Source organism: Neophocaena asiaeorientalis, unplaced genomic scaffold (genome assembly GCF_003031525.2).
Source record: "Neophocaena asiaeorientalis asiaeorientalis breed wild unplaced genomic scaffold, Neophocaena_asiaeorientalis_V1.1 scaffold648, whole genome shotgun sequence".
Lineage (NCBI taxonomy): Eukaryota > Metazoa > Chordata > Mammalia > Artiodactyla > Phocoenidae > Neophocaena > Neophocaena asiaeorientalis.
Window position 1 is genome coordinate 4,707,014 of NW_020172781.1, and position 19,661 is coordinate 4,726,674.

Below are 19,661 nucleotides of genomic sequence, written 5' to 3' on the forward strand. Positions count from 1 at the left end.
CTCACAGCGGAGACACCCCCCTTACAGATGGGAAGACCGAGGCCCAGAGAGGGAACACTGAGCCCAGGTCTTCCGATGCCAGGTTCCCATTGTGCCAGACACTGGGAGGACTTTGTCGTTATCGGTAAAATTAGCCTGGCCGTCGGTCACCATCCCATGGTGCCAGGCTCTGGGTGGGCATTCGCTCAGGCAGTGCTGTGAACCCCGTTTACTCTTCAGAAGGCGAGGCTCAGAGAGGCTGGGTAGGACCTGGGGTCCAGTGAAGAGGCAGGACTGAGTCCGTGTGTGCCAGGTCCAGAGTCCGAGCTCAGCAGCACTGCCCGGAGCTGGCTCTTGATGCCCGCCTGGGGTCAGAGAAGGCAGCAAGGTGGGAGGAGGGGGCACCCTTTTCAGCACCAGGCCCTGCGCCAGTCACTGCTGTAAATTAGCTCGTTCCATCCTCGCTACAACCTAAGAGGCGTGTCTTACTAGTTATTACACCCATTTTGCAGACGGAGAAACTGAGGCTCAGAGGACTAATGGAGGTGACTTGCCACCCAAGGTAACAGCAAAAGGGCATATTAATTAGGAGTTGGTTGAACTCTTAAGCCCACCCAGGAAGGGGCTTGCAGCCTCACTGGGGAGACCAGATTCACACACATGCAACGATTAGCAAGTAGGGAAGGTAGGGGATGATGGGGCTGTGGGTGGTATTGGGAAGTGCTGAATGGGGCCCCACCTCAGTGGAGAACAGGCAGGCTGCAGGGAGGGGGTGCGTGCAGCAGCCCTGGGTTGCCTTTCTCTCCCCAGCACCCCTCTTCCTCAGCTTGGCTCCAGGGTGGCCCTGTTGACTCAGGCCTGACCAATAAGAGTATCACAACCCCCGGGCATCCCCGGTGACTGACTGGGGGGCAAGTGACTCAGGCCATACTGGTCACAGCCAATAAGCATCACCTGGGGGCTTTGGAGAAGCTCTGAGACACAGGGGTGCCCTCCTCCTGGGGTGCTAAGCTGGGAGGATGGTGGCTGAGTGGCTGGATCACCACGTGGAGAGGGCTGGGGAGCCCTTTCTTGAGTCACATCCATTCCTTACCACAGGCAAATGGGGCCAGGTATGTACAGAGTCAGGGCAAAAATGCCAAGGCCACAGGGTCACGGGCTCTGGGCAAGAGCCCCAGTCACAGCCAGAACCCCACCTGTGCAGGGACCACGCTGACACCAGAAGAAAGCATAGAGGAGAGACGGAGGAATGAGGCTTAATTGAGGGTTTCTCTGCAGTCGGCCAACTAATGGGAGAAACATACTCATTGCCACCCTTTGAGGGCCTGCCGTGTGCATCGTGGAGTTAAACGCTGCTCCGCCAGCATCTCCCTGCAACGGCACAACCAGACACCCAGCCAGTGGGATGGTCCCATTTCCCAGATGAGAAAACTGAGTCTCAGATCATGATCGTGCAGCTTTTCTTCCCCCTCCACGAGAAATCACCCACGGTCTAACAACAAAAAGACAAGTAACACTGGCTTACGAGCAGAGGGGGCTTACTCCATGCTACAATGTGTACTATGACACAGTGTATCTTATTTTTCCCTCCTACTCCCCATGGTGTAAAGCCGCCACCCCCTGTGGTGGGCAGAATAATGGCCCCCAAAGGCAGCCGCATACTAACCCCCAGCACCTGTGACTGTATGCTACACGGCAAGGGGAATTAAGGTAGCAGATGGAATTAATGTCGCTCATCAGCTACCCTTAAACTGGGAGAGCATCCTGGATTATCCAGGTGGGCCCAATGTAATCACAGGCTCAAAGTAGAAGAGGGAAGTCAATGTCAAGCTCTGAAGATGGAACGAGGACTCCAGAAGCCTCAAAAGGCAAGAAAACAGATTCTCCCTTTGAGCTTCTAGAAGGACTGCAGCCTTGCCAGCACCCTGATTTTAGCCCAGCGAGACCTATTTCGGACTCCTGACCTCCAGAACTGTAAGAGAATAAATCTGTGTTGTTTTTAAGCCACCGAGTTTGTGCTAATTGTCACAGCAGCCGTAGAAAACAAACACACCCCCATTTTACAGAAGAGGAAACGGAGGCTCAGAGAGGCCGAGTAGCTTACCTGTGATTAGCAAGGGGTAGAGATGGGATTCCGATGACACTCTGCTTCCCCACAGTCAGTCGTCAGTCTCAGAGGGCTCAGTGGACACTGTCTACTTGCTGGTTTAAAAAGGAGCCAACGCAGTGGTTGAGACGGATCCGCCTGCCGATGCAGGGGACACGGGTTCGTGCCCCGGTCCGGGAGGATCCCACGTGCCGCGGAGCGGCTGGGCCCGTGAGCCATGGCCGCTGAGCCTGCGCGTCCGGAGCCTGTGCTCCGCGGCGGGAGAGGCCACAACGGTGAGAGGCCCGCGTACCGCAAAATAAATAAATAAAATAAAAAGGAGCCAAAACTCTGAGGTTACGCTGCTGGGATTTAACCCTGGATCTGCAGATCTGGCCTCTTCCACGGCACCGTACTGCCTGGTGTAGTGTTTGCTCCTGAAGGGCAGCTGGTGGAGGTTAGAGGAAGGATAAAATGTCAGAAGTAGGAGATGAGGTGGTGCCTCTGGAGGATGCTAGTTGTACCGATGCCGTTCCTCTGGGTACAGATGCTGAACCTTCCATCTCCAGAGTCACAGTCCCCTGAGTGCAGGGGTAGCAGGGCAAAGACTAAGTAGGCAGCTGAAACACGGGAAACTTCATTGGCGGAAGGAAGGGAGGCAGGGCAACCGGGGGAGGAGCAACAGAGTGGGCAGCGGAAGCGGAGGCAGAGGAATTGGGAATTTACAGGCCCGCTGGTGGGGTCTGTACATCCCGCCCAAGATGTCTGAGGGATGCAAGGAAAAAGGTTCAATGTCTTTTGAGTTAAAATGGCTTCTAGGCTCCACCCAATAGGATGGCTACCATAAAAAAACAACAAACAGAAAACAACATGGGTTAACGAGGATGTGAACACATCAGAACCCTCGTGCAGTGACGGTGGGAATGTAAAATGCTGTAGCCCCACGGAAAACGGCGACTGTTCCTCAAACACTTAAATACAGATTTGCCACATGACCCAGCAATTCCCCTCTGGGAATATACCCAAAAGAAAAGAAGTGAAAGTAGAGACTCGAACAGATATTTGCCATTCATGTTCACAGCAGCCCAAGTGTCCATCGATGGATGATGGATAACAAAATGTGATCTATATACACGATGGAATTATTATTCAACCTCAAGAAGGAAGGCAATCCTGACACCTGCTACGGCATAAATGAACCTTGAGGACATTATACTAAATGAAATAAGCCGGTCACAAAAAGACAAATACTGTATGATTCTACTTATATGAGGTCCCTAGAATAGCTAAGTTCAGAGAGACAGAAAGTAGACAGAATTGTAGCACCCACCTCAAAAGCTCATGGGATTGCACGGGACGAGGCCAGGGCACCGGAGGTAGCCAGTGGCCGTCACCCTGAGCATTCAGTTTAGACCCGGGCTGCCCACCCAGGCCCCTGTGCATACTCAGTGATCTGATCCTTTCTCCCTTCCCTGGAGGCGCCTGCGCTAAGTCTCTCGAGGGAAGAAAAGTCGACCCCATCGGGGGAAGTCTGTTCAGCTGCCGGCAGACAGCAGCTTGTGTCCATGTTTGAAATTGAGCTGCAAGCATGAAGTGGTCCCCCGCTCCCCCGGTGGCCTTCGGGAGGGGAAGTCAAATCAGAGCTTTGTCTTCCTGAGATGGGGGCTTGCACGAGATCTCAGTGGTTGTCGGAGAATGGGCGTGATTCCCCAGTGAGGCGGCCTGCTTTCTCTGGTCCAAATAAGCCAAGGCCAAAGTACTTCCTTCAAAAAATTATTCATTCCACACATTTCCCGGCAGGTTCCTCCGCCCACTGTTCCTGGGTAGCAGCTAGTCATTGACTTATCATCCCTCCCAAACCAGCAGGGCCTCCCCCCAACAGAAAGCATTCAGTTCCCAAAGCAGCATGGACCCTTCCCTGCCCGCTCCAGTCTCAGGATGCGACAACGGCTAATTTATCTTTCTCCCACCCCTCACTGCACCCACACCACCTTCATCGGCCAGAGCTGTCATTGGCCGATGGCCTCAAACATCCTCCAGCAGCCCAGCTTGTAGGGGCTTCCCCGGGCAACCTCGCTGGCCTCCAAGTTGGACAGGTGTAATGTCTGGTGTCCTCAAACTGCCCATCACAGCAGTGGAGGGTGGCCAACTCCCTCCCATCACTGGCACCCAGGGACAGACGGATGGGCCCAGAAGGATCGCAGGTCCTGACGCTGTGCGGCCTTCAGAGCTGGGTGCTGGCGGATGCAGTGCGAAGCCCTCCCTGAGTGAATCAGTGTGGTCCTCGTGCTCCAGTCCTCGGGAACCAACAGCTCTGTCCGTCAGGGCCAGATCCCACCGACGGACATTGAGGCAAGAGGCGAAAGCGTGAAGGTGACCCGAAGGGCCCTCCAAGGCAGGTGATGGCAAGCACAGCGGTGACACCTGTGAGCAAGCTGGGCTGCGGGTTTGGAGAAGGCTTTCCTTCTCTTCTTTGTCCTCCCAACCTGGGCTGGAGGATGCCTGCCTCTTCATGCACCCTCCAGGACATGGGAGGGCTCGTCCTCTCCTCCTCGGAGGGAAGGGGCAGGCAGAGGGCTGTGAATCACATAAAAGAAGTCTCCCAATGCCCTTGAACCTACGGCGATGCAATTCTCTGCTAATGAGAGAACTAAGCCTGGTAATGGGACGTTGCTAGTGATTCGCTACTAGGGGCCACATGGGGAGCAAAATACCATTTTACACTCTTAATAAAAAATCATTCATACCCTTTCCTGGGTAACTCAACAGGATCCGAATAAGCACCGTTACAAAAATAGGTTTTCTCTTGTCTTGTCTCTATTTTTCTTCCTTTGTTATGCTGCTATGAGATGCTTACCTCATGAGCTGGTCTCAGAGTAAAAATAATAATAAAGATTCCATGCTCTGATATAAAATGAGCCTAAAAAGAACACCTGGATCCCACAAAGCAGGCACCGGAAAGTGGCTGGAAACTGGGGTGTTTGGATTCAATTCAATTCAGTGACGCAGCAAAATGTCTTAAGAGACAAAACACAGACTTGCCAACAATGGAGAGGAGGTGATTTCTGCTTGGAAGGGGCCACTTCTGAGCCTTTTATTGAAACAGGAGCGACTTGGGGGTCAGCAGCCTTGCAGCAATTTTAAAAAGCAAACTCCCAAGGTGCAGGCGAGGGCCTGCAGTCAGCAGATCAGTGTGGTTTCTCTTGCCCGTGGACCTGCAAGTGGCCGGCGGGACCGGGGTCAGGTGGAGGCCGGGCTGTCCATGGTGGACAGGAGGTGAATGATCCGGGCCCGCTCGGCCGGGCTGACGTGCTGACATATGTACACCACGGAGTCCACGGCCACCTCGGGGTTTTCTTGAACCAGGCTGCATGGGAGGGGAAAGAAGGGCGAGCTCATTCCTGCCCCTGAGTTCAATGGGCCCTACGGCAGCCCCAGATCCCTGTGCAGGGCCCCTTCCCATTCCTGGGGGAGGGCAGCCAACCACCCAGAGCTCCCAACACTCTTCCTGCTGTGGTCACTGTCACGCGAGTCCTGGCTTTTGCGCTCGCTGACAAGTCCAAGAGGTGGGTGGGCAGGCGGGGCAGGCACTCACCCTCGGATGGTCTTGAGGACAGAGTCTCGCTTCAAGTACTCTATGTTCTCGCGGATGGTGGAGCGCAGCCCCTCCCCCGCCTGCCAATGCTGCTCCAGCCACTGCACCGCCGTCTGGTTGTTGTCCCACAGGTAGGCCTGGGGAGCGAACAGAGGCTGCGTCAGGGAGGGACACCCTGCCGGGCGGGGCTCCCCCTCGGGCCCCCCTTGGCCCCCGCCTGCCAGCCCACCTATCTCTGCCCCAGGCCCACCTTGACGGCCCCCTCCATCTCCATGAACCAGCGGCGCAGCATGGACTGGACGTGCACGTGGCTGAGGTCGCTGCAGGCCTGCAGGACCTCCTGCTTGACCTGGTCCTCCAGCAGCAGGCGACGCAGGCGCCAGTACAGGAAGGTGCGGGCAGTCTTCCAATCCAGGATGTCCTGCGGACAAGCCCCGGGCCTGAGCCCCCAGAAACGGTGGGGCAGGGGACTCAGGAGGCTGCCGGGGCCCGGCCCTGTGCTGGGGAAGGCTCTGGGACCATTCCCATTTTACAGGCCGGGAAACTGAGGCTTGGGGAGGCGGCAGAGGCAGGACACTGCCAGGTCTCTAGGCTGCCTCTCCTGGGGAACAAACCTGGCGCCCACGTCCACCTCCAGACACAGAACACGGGCTCACCAGAGGTACGGAGGGCTTAGGCGAGGTAGGAAGGAGCACGGGACGCAGGGCGAGCAGGACTGGGGATGTCCTCGTGGGGACAGGGCAATAGGGCGGGGTTGTGATGGTCGGTGGTGGGTGAATGCAGGGTGGGAACAATGGTTCACAAATCTGGACCAGCAGTTCTAAACACACACAGAGGGTAGACTGGTGGTTCCCAAACCTGGCTACCTATTGGAATTTCTTGGGGATCTGAAAAAAATATATACTGATGTCTGGCTTCTCCCCACTCCCACCACCCATATTCTGATTTAATTGGTCTGGAGAGCCACCTAGGCACTAGGATTTTTTTTTGTTTTAAAGCTCCCCAGGTGATTCTAACGTGTGGCATTTGACTCATCCCAAAGCCTTGAGCCCAAATATCCTCTGTGTGTTGGAAACCAGGTGACCTTAGGATGGGCCATTCGCGCCGACCCTAGAGCTGCAGGCTCTTACAGAGATGGTACCCTTCTCCAACATCCTGCTGGGCTTGTCGTGGAGGTCGGCGAACTGCACCGCCACCTGGTGGTAGATGGGCAGCAGCAGGTCCTCCCGGGCCTTCAGCTGGCCCTCCAGCTCCTTGCGGTGCTTGTCGGAGAGCTCAGACATTCCTGCAGGCAAGGGCAAGAACCAGGGTGGGCAAGACAGGCCTCAGCTTTAACTCTGATAATGCCCAGAAGTCAAGTCGCTCGTGCAGTCTCAAAAATGCATCCAGATTTGCAAGACAGCATTCAACACGCAACTTCAAATTTATCCCCTTTTATCAGGCCTGTTGTGCTTACAGGACACTATCAGTTACCATTTTTAATATATATGGTAAAATCTAATAAGGGAATATTATAAACAAGTCTATGCCAATTCGATAATTTAGATGAAATAGACCAATTCCTTGAAATATACAAACTATGAAAGCTCACCTAAGAGGAAACAGATTAAACTGAACATTCCTATATATAATAAAGAAGTTGAATTTGTAGTTAGAAACCTGCTATCAAAGATTTAAAGACATAGTGCCAATTCAAACTCAGAAAATAGGAGGAAACACTTCTCAACTCACCCTGTGATATCAGCATTACCCTGATACCAAATCAAAGAAATTATACACCCGTCATCACCATCATCATAAATCCTGTGAATTTATGACACAGATCAGTTATAAAGACACTGACACCTAACATGGACTTTTAAAGAGAATTACACCTAAAGTTACAAGTGAAACAAAGCTGTCACTCAAACAAAAATATGTCTGATGGAAAAATTCTAAAGGGTAATTTTGCTACCAAAATTCTAATGTTTCTTATTGGCTCGAAATACTTCAATTATTATATCTTGTGTGTGCCGAGAAATACATTCACTAAGGCACAGTGTATATTTTTCAATGTTGAAGGAGTTGATACACGTATGTGAACATTTAAAATATCTCATAATTTTTGCTGCTGTGTTTCGGTATGTCTTCACTATTTTTAACATACCAGAAACCTCCAGCAATGAGAGGGCTGAGCCTCTGTTGACCTCTGAGAAGTGATTCATTTCCGACCCACTCACCTAGCTGTTCCACAAGCTTCTGGTAAATTGGGTCGATTCTTCTCATGGTCTTTACCAGATCTTTCTTCCGGTACTTAATCTCAACTGTTCCCTCTGGCTCCAGAACACTCGCTCTGAAAAAAACAGCAGCGGGTGGGGGTGGTGTGTGAGGTGTCCCCCAGCAAGCGACAGCCAGAGGACACGGCAGGGGGAGGCAAGACAGCCAGGAAATCTGGTGTCAGTCCTCTGCTCTTTCACTGACTCACTGTGTGACCCTTGGCAAGTCACTTCCCCTCTCTGGTCATCTGCTTCTACATCCATAGAATGAAGAACTAAACCAGCTTTTAAAATAAAGTGTTCTGGGACTTCCCTGGCGGTCCAGCGGTTCACACTCCGTGCTTCCACTGCAGGGGGAAGCACGGGGAACTAAGATCTCACATGCCTCATGGTGAGGCCAAAAAGTAAAAAATGGAATGGACTATTCTGAACTCTGGAAGGCCCTTTCAGCTCCAAGAGCGTATGACTTTCTCCAGAACAACATAAGCCTCGAGCTCTTCAGCCACAGTCCTTTGTGGCCTTCCTAATCTCTGCTCTCCTAGGGCCAGGGTACTGTTTCTGATCTCCTTAAAGCACACAAAGGCACACTGAGGGATCCAAGGTATGAGTGACCCTCTCATTCCCAACTCTCTCACTCACCCCTCAGGCTCCCCCTGCCCCCTTTTCTTTTGATAGCATGGAAACCCTGAGCAATACTATATGTAGCTCTGAGCTTCCTGGTGGCCAGAGTGAAAAGTTAATGATGACCCCATTCAAGGCTGTTCTCGTCCTGAGTCTTCCTGGAGGGTGATCTCAGCAGCCTTCCATGAAGGTCTAGGGCCACTGAAGGCAGGGCAGGTTTGGCTCATTTGCACCATATCACAATGCCTAACCCACCGCCTGAGACATAGGAGGTACCTACTAAATATTCATTGGATTAAGGAATGAATAAGGGAATAGACACAGGAAGAAGGTGCCTATCTATATTTTGGGCAGAACTACTCTTGAAGCCTTTAGAGTCTACACAGCATTTGGCATAGTCTTCATTTTGAAGGCACTCAAACACTGAGTTGCAAGTATTATTGTAATTATCCTTTCTGTAAGAGTTCCTGGGATGAATTCCTGATTCAAAAAAAAAAAAAAAAGTGCCAAGAAGGTTTCTCTCCCCTGAAGAACTGGTATCCTCTCATGCAAGTATTCATTCAGTCATTTGTTTGGCCAGTATTTCCCAAGCACCCACTAGGAGTCAGGCACTGTACTGGGCCCTGGGTTATATAAAACTGAAAAAAACCCAGTCTCTACAGAAGAGCTTTGGGAGAGACTCAGAGTCGAGTAAGAACTAGATGACTGGTCATATTTCCCTTTTCATCCTGGCTGCCAGGAAGCTCAGATGCTTTGGGTCTTTCTTAATTTGATTACAAACTTCCTTGGGAAGCAGGTGAGTATAAGTGATGAAAGAAGAGACAATTCCTCCACCACTTCTGGGCTCCAGCCACTAATTCTACTGAGACCATCCAGTCACACACTGGATGCTAGTTTCAGATTGGTAAAACTGGAGGCTCTCTGTCCCTTCAGAAACTCAGAACACCCCTGTGATCCTCAAGCCAGTGGCTCAAAGGTGATGGGGCCTAAGGACTGGGAGTGAGAACAAGAAAAGGCTAAGGTGGGTTGGGGGTGGCGCATCCACCTGCTCTCTTTGTCCGCGTATATTTCTATGCACAGTGGGTTGATGGAGGTGTCCATGACCGCCCAGGAGCCTCCCCGGAGCTCCGCGCAGGGCGGGATGTAGATCAGGACAGGCTGTTTGTACTTCCGGAGGCCATCCACGATGTAGGCTCCAAACTTCAGCACCTGGTCGTACATGTCTGAAAGGCAAGGCAGCCGCCCGGTGAGGTGACTGCAGGCCCCGGTCTTCGCTGTCCTGGGGGTTCTGGGAGAGCGTGGTCAGCTGGGAGGCTGTACAGCGCTACGGAAAGACTCTCACTGGGCCGAGAGGCAGGAACCGGCCCAGGCACAGATTGCTCCCTAAGTGCTCACGGGACCTTGGACGGGTCCCCCTCCCTTCCTGGGCCTCAGTGTCCGCACCTGGAAAAAGAGGCACAGAACGATTTCTAAGATTCCTTCCAGCTCTGACTCCGAGATGCACCTGGCCTGTCCCACTATTCCCAGAACGGAACCCTCCCCAACAATAACACAGGCCCTTCGCTCCTGTCCACAGGCAGATGGTCCTTACTCTCTACCAAGAGGCGTCCATCCACTACCAGGCACCCTACATGGTAACAACAGCACCATAACAAAATCCACCATAATCACACTGGGAGTAAACACCACGTGCCAGTGATGGGCTCAGCGAGTCCTCACCTTGGCCCCTGAGTTGGTCTTATTCTTACTCCCCTCATAGAGGAAGGAAACTGCGGCTCGGAGCAGTCACCCACCCAGCAAGGATTCAGACCAGGTCTGCCGGCCCCCGTCCGGCTCTTTCCTCAACATCCCACTGATGGTCACCGTATCTTGAAGTGCGCTTGGTGGCTTCAAAAGCACTTGCCTGACTGTCAGGTCACTGATGCTCACAGCAGCCCCCTGAGGAGGGCAGGCGCCTTCTCCCCATCTTACCAAGCGGGGAGGTGACAGCCCAGGTCACTGGGCAGCTTCCCGGGGCCGCCCCTGCCTCCCCTGCCACTCCTGGTGTGACCGTGACCTCTAGCAAGTCACACCAGTCACCCTCAGTTCCTCAACTGTAAAACGGGCAGCGTTACCTGAATGGCTCAGGGTTGGGGGAGCTGAGCTAAAGTGATGGTGGGACCCCGAGGGGGCTGTCCTGAGTGCTGACCCCGAGGCTTCAGGGCACCCACAAGGAAGGCCACTTTACCTTTCATGCCACCGGAGAACCCCCTCCAGTTGGCAAAGATCATGAGGGGCAACTTCTCCCGGTTGAAATCCTGGATGGCCTGCGCTGTCTTGTAGGCCGAGTCTGGGAACCACACCTGGCCGGCCTGCTGGATTATCTGGAACACAGAGTGGCCTGGGTCCGATTCCTCTGTGCAAGGGCAGCCCCGGAACACGGGACGGCCACACACTTCACCCCGGAGGACAGGCAGTCTGATTTGAGTTGGCACCAAGCCAACAGCTCGTCTGTAACCCTCAGACACGTGACCCTCACGCTGCAGCCCAGGGAGGTTCCCGTTGCCCACTGACAGGCACCAAGCTAGAAGAGGCCACCGAGTGGGGTCCGAGGACCTGCCCTCTGACTTCTGAACTCCTCCCAGTATGCGGTGTGGCCCACCCTAGAAATAGCAACAGCGATGGGGGCTGGAGGTGGGAGGGATTCCTAGGGACCCGTCATCCTCTGAGGAAGACAGTGCAGAGCATATGCACCCCACAGAGTGTGCTGAAGCCCCCCCAGGGCCAAGGACTCCCCTGAGTCTCTGAGCGGGAAAGACAGACGTGTGACCACCTAGGACCCACTCTTGTCAGCTGAGCCAGCCAACACAGCAGCCCCAGCAAAACTACCGTGAGATGTCACCTCACACCTGTCAGAATGGCTATCATCAAAAAGTCTACAATAACGAATGTTGGTGAGGATGTGGACGAAAGGGAACCGTCGCACGATGCTGGTGGGAATGTTAATTGGTGCAGCTACTCTGGAAAACAGTAAGGACGTTTCTCAAAAAGCTAAAAATAGAACTAGCAGACAATCTGGCACTTCTACTCCTGGGTATATATCCAAAGAAAACAAAAACACTAATTTGAAAAGATACACGCACCCCAATGTTCATAGCAGCACTATTTACAATAGCCAAGACATGGAAGGAACCCAAGTGCCCACCAACAGATGAATGGATAAAGAAGATGTGGTATATATATACAATGGACTACTATTCAACCATTAAAAAGAATGAAATTCTGACATTTGCAGCAATGTGGATGGACCTAGAGAATATTATACTTAGTGAAATAAGTCAGAGAGAGAAAGACAAACACAGGATGATATCACTTATATGTAGAATCTAAAAAATAATACAGATGAACATATACGCAAAACAGAAACAGGCTCACAGATAGAAAACAAACTAGTGGTTACCGAAGGTGAAAGGGAAGGCGGGAGGGGCATATTAGGGGTACGGGATTAAGAGATACAAACTGCAATGTATAAAATAGATAAGCAACAAGGATCTATTGTATAGCACAGGGAACTATAGCCATTATCTTGTAATAACTTTTAATGGAGCATAATCTGTAAAAATGCTGAGTCACTGTGCCGTACACCTGAAATGAATATGATAATGTAAGTACACTCCACTTCAATTAAAAAAACCAAAACGACACGAAAATAGCAGCCCCAGCTCCCTGGCCCCTAACCTTGGCCTCGGAATCCAGGTTGGCAGGGTCTGCGGGCACAGCCAACTCCACTGTCCGTGTCTCTGCAGCGATCACTCCGACGGGGATCCCCCCGAGCCTGCAAGGTGGAGCACAAGGGAACTGGGGCGCTGGGCAGCATCCCAGGCAGATTCGGGGAGCGGTGGGTCCAGCCAGCTCGAGCTGGTATTCTACGGGCATAGGGGCTGGGTCCTGGGTGGCCGGGATGAGGGCATACAGAAGACTGTTTTCAGTCTGGCAGGTTATTCTACCGGAAGGCAAAGCAGCAGCCCCAAAGCAGTGAAAAGCCTCACAAACTAGCAGGCTGGCAAGGTCCTCTGGGTGCCCCTGTTGGGGCAACAGCGGCCATGTTTGGGGGGAGGGTCAGGCCAGTGCAGGGACGGGGGCAGCACTGTCCACTAGAACTTTCCTTGATGATGGCCACGTTCTCCATCTGCCTGACCAGTGTGGCAGCCGCGAGCCGCACGTGACCACTGAGCATTTGGAATGCGGCAGGGACAGCGGAGGAACTGAATATGTGTCACGCTCTTTCACTGTAACTCATCTGAATTTGAACTGTCACGTGTGGCCAGCAGCTACCACGGTGGACAGCGTGGGTCCAGACACCACGTCACATCTGGAAAAGGGCTGAGGGATGCTGAGCCTGAAGGAGCTTCAGTCGTGGGGAGTCCGTGGCATCGGTATCTATCACCGCTTACCACTGGCTGCCCCCGGCCACAGGCGGCACTTAATTACTCTCATTTACACTCCCAACAGTTGTATGAGGCAGGTTTGGGGAGAGCAGTCTTCAAATAGAGAGCTTCCTTATGGAGGGAGGAGTAGATTTCATCTCATGTTTAATAAACATATTAAAAAAAATAAAACACTTATGGAGAAGCAGCTAAGTTCCAATACTAGGCTTAGTATTTTCATAGTAATTGCAGGGAGGTAAACAGTAGCAACGATAATGACAGTGATGGGAGCTGCTACCACCTGTGGAGTGGTTATGACTTTTTAAAAGCTTTTTGTTTATTTATTATTTATTTTTTAATGTTTTGGCCGCATTGTGTGGCATGCGGGATCTCAGTTCCCTGACCAGGGAGCAAACCTGCGCCCCCTGCGGTGGAAGCGTGGAGTCTTCACCACTCGACCGCCAGGGAGCTCCTTGTTTATATTTTAAGTGCCTAACGTACGTTATCTCTTCTAATCATCACAACAATCCTTTGGGGTGGGGGAGGTGTCGAACTATTACCCCCATTTTACAGGTGAGGATGTAAAGGCCCAGAGAGCTCAGGTCCAAGTCCAAACCTGGACTTGAAGCAACTACATCGTGTCAGGAATCTGAGTGGTAAGTTATGAGGATGCTGCTTTGGGCTCCATATAAAGAGGAACTTTTGGGCAGCTGGAGTGATCCAAAAAGATAAGGGCTACACCACTGAGGAATGAGAGGCTCCGCTTTCAAAGCATTCAAGCATTTAAGCCTTCTGCCAGCTATGGTCTACAACAGGGGTTCCTGCCTGTGGCCCTCCTGAAATGGGAGTTCAGAGTTCTGACTGTCTGCGCAGTTTCCGGGGGGAGTACCACCTTCTGATTCCCAAAGGGGTCCATGGCCCCCCTGGCTAGAGAGCCCTGCCCCAGGGGCAGACACGAGGGGCAAGGGTGCTGGCCCCCAGCAAGAGGTTGGCTGAGATGGCTTCTAAAGCCACAGACAAATCCAGACTTTATGAAGAAGTTCATCATCCAGAAAACCATCCCCCCTGCCCCCCACTGGTTTTTCTTTCAGAAAATCCTGGGACCAGGAAAAAAGTGTCCCTAGGGGCCACATAGGAGGAAAGAATCCCTGGCTTTGTACCTGGGAGTCCCAATACCTGGGGAGGCCAGGTGTGTGCTGCCTGCCCCATCCTCAGGGTTACCTTGCTCGTCCCGTGACCACGGTCTGGGCCCAGGGCACCATGATTTCCTTGAAACTGCCCTGGTCGAAGAATCCACTCTGCCAGGATCCCTTCAGGGCTGTGGGCAGAAGCGCAGAAGCCCAGGTCAGGGGCCGGGTTGATAAGGGCCCCCCTCAGCGTCCGCCTGGAGGAGCTGGCTGCTCTCCTGTCTCTAAGGACAGCCTGACCTTGACAGCCCAAATACCTTTTTTCCTGGAAAACTACACAGATACCGACCCTTCCCCCACCCCCCAACACACAAAACCAGGGCTGCAAAAAATACAGCAAGTCAGGAATTCAGTCCATAAGAACATCCAACTATATACATCAACTCCTGTCAAGGCCAAACACAAGGAGACCCTAATCACAGTCTCTGCCTTTTCTTCCCAAGAGGCAAAGAGAGCTGATGGATGCCTTTGGAAGGTAGGATTTCAAGAAGGGACCACCTGCCCCAAAAAACTCATCCCTGACATGGTGGCCGCAGCTTCAAAACCATTTAACTGGGAAGAAAGTGTTCAATTTGAGAGAGAGAGAATGAATGTGATGATGTCAATTGCAGCCATCCCTGGAGAGGACGTGGGGCCAGGAATCCACACCACGGTGTAAATGACTGCAGTTTGGACATGAGGTGCCAGGTAGCATGAGAGATCTCAAGTTGCAGGAGTGGGAGGTTGGGCTTCTGGGAACAAACAGCCCAGCCTCAGTGTCTGCCTGGGGGCTGGCCCGACTAGCCGGAGAAAACTGTCAGTAACGTATCAGGCGTTTTTTAAATCAAGATAAAGCCAGTGCTCGCAGGCGAGAGAGCCCAAGAGAAATGGCAGAGGGAGAAGCAGGGCATGGGGCGTCTTCTGCTGGCAAGGCCTGGCACGCTCCTGGCAGCACGTCCCCTGCCCCACACAGCTGGATGGGGAGGCCAAGTTCTAAAGGGGACAGTGTGTGAAATTCTAGACTCGGGATTGTGGTAACAGGGGCGGCTCAGCTTTCCTGTTCTGGTTGCTCCGAATGTAATCAAATACTTCCAGGAGGCCTACCTGTCCCTTTGAGAGAGAGAGAGAGAGAAAGAGAAAGTGAGAGAGAAAGAATTGTGCGTGTGAAAGCATCTGGGTGCACATGGGTGTGTTTGCACATGTGTGTGCATATCTATCCATGTGAATCTGCAAACGTGGGGACAGAAGAGGCTAAGTTGCTCGTCCTGAGTAAACTCATGGCGAATTACCTTATTAGGTTTAGCCAAATAGAAAAAGAAAGAGAGAGAGAAGCATTCTTCTCTTTGAAACCCTGATGTCACAGCACCAGAGTTTCCACCTATGTAACCACATTTGGGGAAATTTGGGGAGGGCGGCCATGACCTCTGCTACCCTTCACCTCCATCCATCAGCTCCAGAAACCAGAGGCTGTTTCCACCCCTTCTTGGTCAATAGCTCAGGAAAAGCTTAGAGAAAAATCTCCATTCCTCCACCCCCTTTGCATTCGATCTCAGGTGTATCCCTCTGAGATATCTGACCAAGTAACAGTGGTTCTATCGACACGTTCCTTTATCCCAGGTGCAGAAAAGAAGCCCCAAGACCCAGGTCTCAGGCAAAGCCCTTTAGGACTTACTTGGGTGAGGCCTTCCTGCAAGCAACCAGCGGGGGTCATAGGGTGAGCGAGATGGTTGGAATTCAATCTCTCTGTCAATGGGGTCAGTGGGTGTGATGATTGGGACAGGGCTGCGATTATCCTAGAAAAGAAAGCCAGGTCTCCAACTCAGTCCTCTGTGCTTGTCAATAACGTCTGCAGCCTGCTCTTTGCCCTCCTCTCCTCCTCTGGTGGTGATGCCTGGTTACGTGACAGAAGCTCAACCCCAAATAGCTCATCACCACATTTACGAGTAGCATTTGGTGAGGGGCCTAGTAAGCGCCGGGCTTTACACATCATGTCACTTAACCATCATGATAACACCCTGGGGTGGGTGCTATTGTTACTCCCATTTCACAGATGAGGAAACCGAGGCTCAGAAAGATTAAGAGATGGTCCTGAGGCCTCATTACTACGGAGGAGGAAGCCAAGAATCAAATCGAGCCTGACTGCAAAGCTTGAGGATTCTCTGTTGTCCAATGTTACCTCTTTTGATGAGAGGAAATGCCACCTTTTTGTTGTTGTTGTTAGAGAACAGCCTTTTATTCTGTTTGTTCAGGCACCAACCATCGACTATTCCCTTAGAGAATTTACAATGCCACTGAAATAGTACAGAGTGATTTTTTTTTGTAAATTAAGTATAAACTATTTCCCTGGGTATAAAGAGGATATTTAGCAATTAACTTTCTGAGTTGTGGGATTAACAAACAAAGATTTAAAAATAAATATTAAAGTTGCTGATGTTCGACATTAAAATTCAAAGCACCTTGTGTGTAAAAGTCTAGCTGTATTATCTCAGGGTAATTCGTTTGCTCGTAATCGTCATACAGGATGGCATGTACATTTTAGAGGCTTGTTTCCACTCACTCACTGGCCATATTACCTTGGACAAGGCACTGCATTTCTTTAAATCTCAATTTCCTTATCTGTAAAGTGGTAATAATAATAGCAACTCTCCGATAGGGCTGTTGTGAGGATTTAACAACATTATGAAGATAAAGGGCTTCACATAATGACTTTAGTAAGTGCTCAGCAAATATCAGTGATGACTCTTAAATCTTGGTCTTGGTGTAGGAGTTGTAAGAACTCTATTTTGTTTTTAAATGCATTAAATACATCATTCCACATTTAACACATGTCCACCCACACTGAAATTGCCACCTCTTTCTAAAGGATTGACAGAGAGCATCCTTACAACGGCATTAAAAAAAAAGCAAAGAACAGCAAGTACAGGGCTTGGTATCAGAGAGGGAAGGAGGGAGGAGTAAAGAAAAATTAAACCCAGACACATCTTCAATGTTCCCTGTTCCCCACACCACCTGGCAAATGAACTTGACAACAGAGTCTTCCAGGCTCTTAGCTCCAGGGGGGGATACTGCACCTTTGGCATATAGGACAGCCACTCCAGGATGGTACAAACACCCTCGAAGTCATCCGGCACGGTGACGTGGGAGACACCATTGTAATGCATGATCTGCACGCCGCCAAGCTGGTTGTTGGATGTGTAAACGTCTCTGCCCAGGACCTGCTTTGACATGGCAGGGTTAGCAAGGTTCTGTTCGGAAGTCATCTCCCTCAGTGGTCCTCAACCCTGGCTGCATGTTAGAATCATCTGGGAGCTTTCAAGAGTCCCGATGCCCTGGCTGTACCCAGACCAATTACATCAGAATCTTTGGTATTTTCTTTTTTAACTTCCAGAAAATTCCAATATGTAGCACAATTTGAGAACCAGTGATCCAAGCTGATTACTCTAGTCAACTCCAAAGCAAAACCCTACCTAACATTTCTGATGCAGCAGGTCTGCAGTGTGGCCTGAGAATTTGCATTTTTATGTGATCCCAGGTGATGCTGTCGATTCAGGGGCTGGACTTTGAGACCCTCAGTGGGGTTTTAGCAGATATTATGTTATGGAGGCTTTACAGCAATGTGAAAAGCATTTTAATACAGTGAAAAAAGTCGAATGAAGCTGCACTCATCAGGAGTCTAACCATGTTAAGATATAAGACGAGAGGAAAATACACCAAAATTATAGTAGGAGCAAAATTACTTTTGGGGGTGTCTTTTTCCAATTTTTTGCAATGTGTAATGCCATTTTAATAATTTTTAACATTTCAAAAATATTTAAAAATTTAAATTACAGTAATACAGAGTTAGTTCCACCAGGAGAGCCTAATATATATACATATTTTTGGGGGCTCATAAGAGGCCCATATAACTGCAAAATGGAAAAACAGCTCTTACATCAGTAGGCATGAAACTGGTTTCAGGTTGAGAAAAATCCCCCATCCGGGACACTGGGAAAGTTAAAATGACCCCTCCCCCACCCCACCCCTACATGTCCACTCCCCAGTGGCCCCTTCAAGGTCACCTTGTTGAGAGCCATTGCCCCTGTCAGGATGATGTGGGAATTCTCCACCTGGATCACTCGCTGGCCCAGCCTCACCAGGTAGGCCCCGATCCCAAGGGCTCGGCAGGTCACCTGTGGAGACAGGATCCCTCCAGCATTCCCCAGGGCCACGTGCCCCACCTCCCACAGTGGGGACAGCCCAGGGACCCGCTGGGCACCAACGGAAGCTAAGCTTGGCCACTGGCAACCTGATTGGAGGCCAAACAGCGTGACACAAGCCTTCCTTCAGGGTGCCTGACCTCGGCCTCCTAACCAGAAAGAATGGCGTTAGCAAAGAAGAGTGTTGTAAAGACAGCAGAAGTGGAATGTTCTGGTTCTTGCTTCAAGAGGCATGTCTGTGGCTCTTCCGAGCTTGGTCACTCCTGAGACATTGCAGCCGTTCACACAACCAAAGGAGGCCTAGGCGGGCGTGTGAAACTGGAAAACTCCGAGCGAGGTCTGTACTGAGTTAACAGTATTGTGTCAACGTCAATGTTGATCGCGTCCGATGGTTATACTGTCGTGGGGGAAGCTGGGTGATGGGTACACAGGACCTGCCTATGCTATCTCGTATCTGGTGTGTCCTAAACTATTTCAAAATTAAAAGACATACAGGCAGATCTCGTTTTATTGCACTTCACGGATATTGCTTTTTTTTTTTTTATAACAAACTTAAGGTTTCTGGCAACCCTGTGTGTCAGATGACGGTTAGCATTTTCTAGCAATAAAGGGTTTTTTAATTAAGGTGTGTACATTTAAAAAAGACATTAATGCTATTGCACACTTAATAGACTACAATATAGTGTAAACGTAACTTTTACATGGACTGAGAAACCAAAAATTCCATGTGACGTTTATTGCTATATCCACTCTATTGCAACATTTGCTTTACGGTAGAGGTCTGGAACCAAACCTGCAACATCTCTGAGGTGTGCCTGTCTGTATATATATAAATAAAAGATACATATATGTTTATATATTTTTGGAATATATAAAGATATACATATCTTTTTATATCCTTCAAAATAAAAATATTTTCGAATATGTAAATATATGCATAAATCTTTTTATTTTGAAATATATATGAAACATATTTAAATGACATCTAGAAAACAAGCCTTAGGAAGACACTCATGGCCAACATCTTCCACCTTGGAAACTGAAGATACAACACTGAAGGTAAAAATCATATCTTGAGGGACAGTTTACCATTGAAAAGTACTACTGCTACGACTCTACCAGAAACAGAAAATATTTTTGAAAAGGCCAAACTGGGGAGCGGGAAGAGAGTCATTTAGTACCAGTTACAATCAGACAAAAGTTCTTCTAAATACTCAGTACCTTTTAAATAAGAGGTGATTGGCCCCTGATTCAAACCAACCAACTCTGACAAGATATTTTTGAGATAACACTTCAAACTGAACCCAAACTGTGTTCTGATGATATTAAAGAATTGCCACTGATACTGTTGGGTGTA

At 50.4% G+C, this 19,661-nt stretch overlaps 1 protein-coding gene across 1 annotated transcript in view; it reads right to left on the reverse strand.

Moving 5' to 3' along the window:
- Positions 1 to 3,115: 3,115 nt before the first annotated feature.
- The window catches only part of ACACB (acetyl-CoA carboxylase beta), a 144,178-nt gene continuing 127,632 nt past the window's right edge, over positions 3,116 to 19,661 (reverse strand). Inside the window, exons 42-53 of the mRNA XM_024741428.1 lie at positions 18,167 to 18,277; positions 17,180 to 17,323; positions 15,781 to 15,901; positions 14,164 to 14,260; positions 12,254 to 12,350; positions 10,764 to 10,899; positions 9,582 to 9,759; positions 7,880 to 7,992; positions 6,791 to 6,945; positions 5,911 to 6,081; positions 5,661 to 5,797; positions 3,116 to 5,432 (exon numbers count right to left, since the gene is read on the reverse strand). Of these exons, the coding sequence (XP_024597196.1) occupies positions 5,306 to 5,432; positions 5,661 to 5,797; positions 5,911 to 6,081; positions 6,791 to 6,945; positions 7,880 to 7,992; positions 9,582 to 9,759; positions 10,764 to 10,899; positions 12,254 to 12,350; positions 14,164 to 14,260; positions 15,781 to 15,901; positions 17,180 to 17,323; positions 18,167 to 18,277 (1,587 nt within the window). The 3' untranslated portion in view covers positions 3,116 to 5,305. The remainder of the gene's footprint in view (positions 5,433 to 5,660; positions 5,798 to 5,910; positions 6,082 to 6,790; positions 6,946 to 7,879; positions 7,993 to 9,581; positions 9,760 to 10,763; positions 10,900 to 12,253; positions 12,351 to 14,163; positions 14,261 to 15,780; positions 15,902 to 17,179; positions 17,324 to 18,166; positions 18,278 to 19,661) is intronic.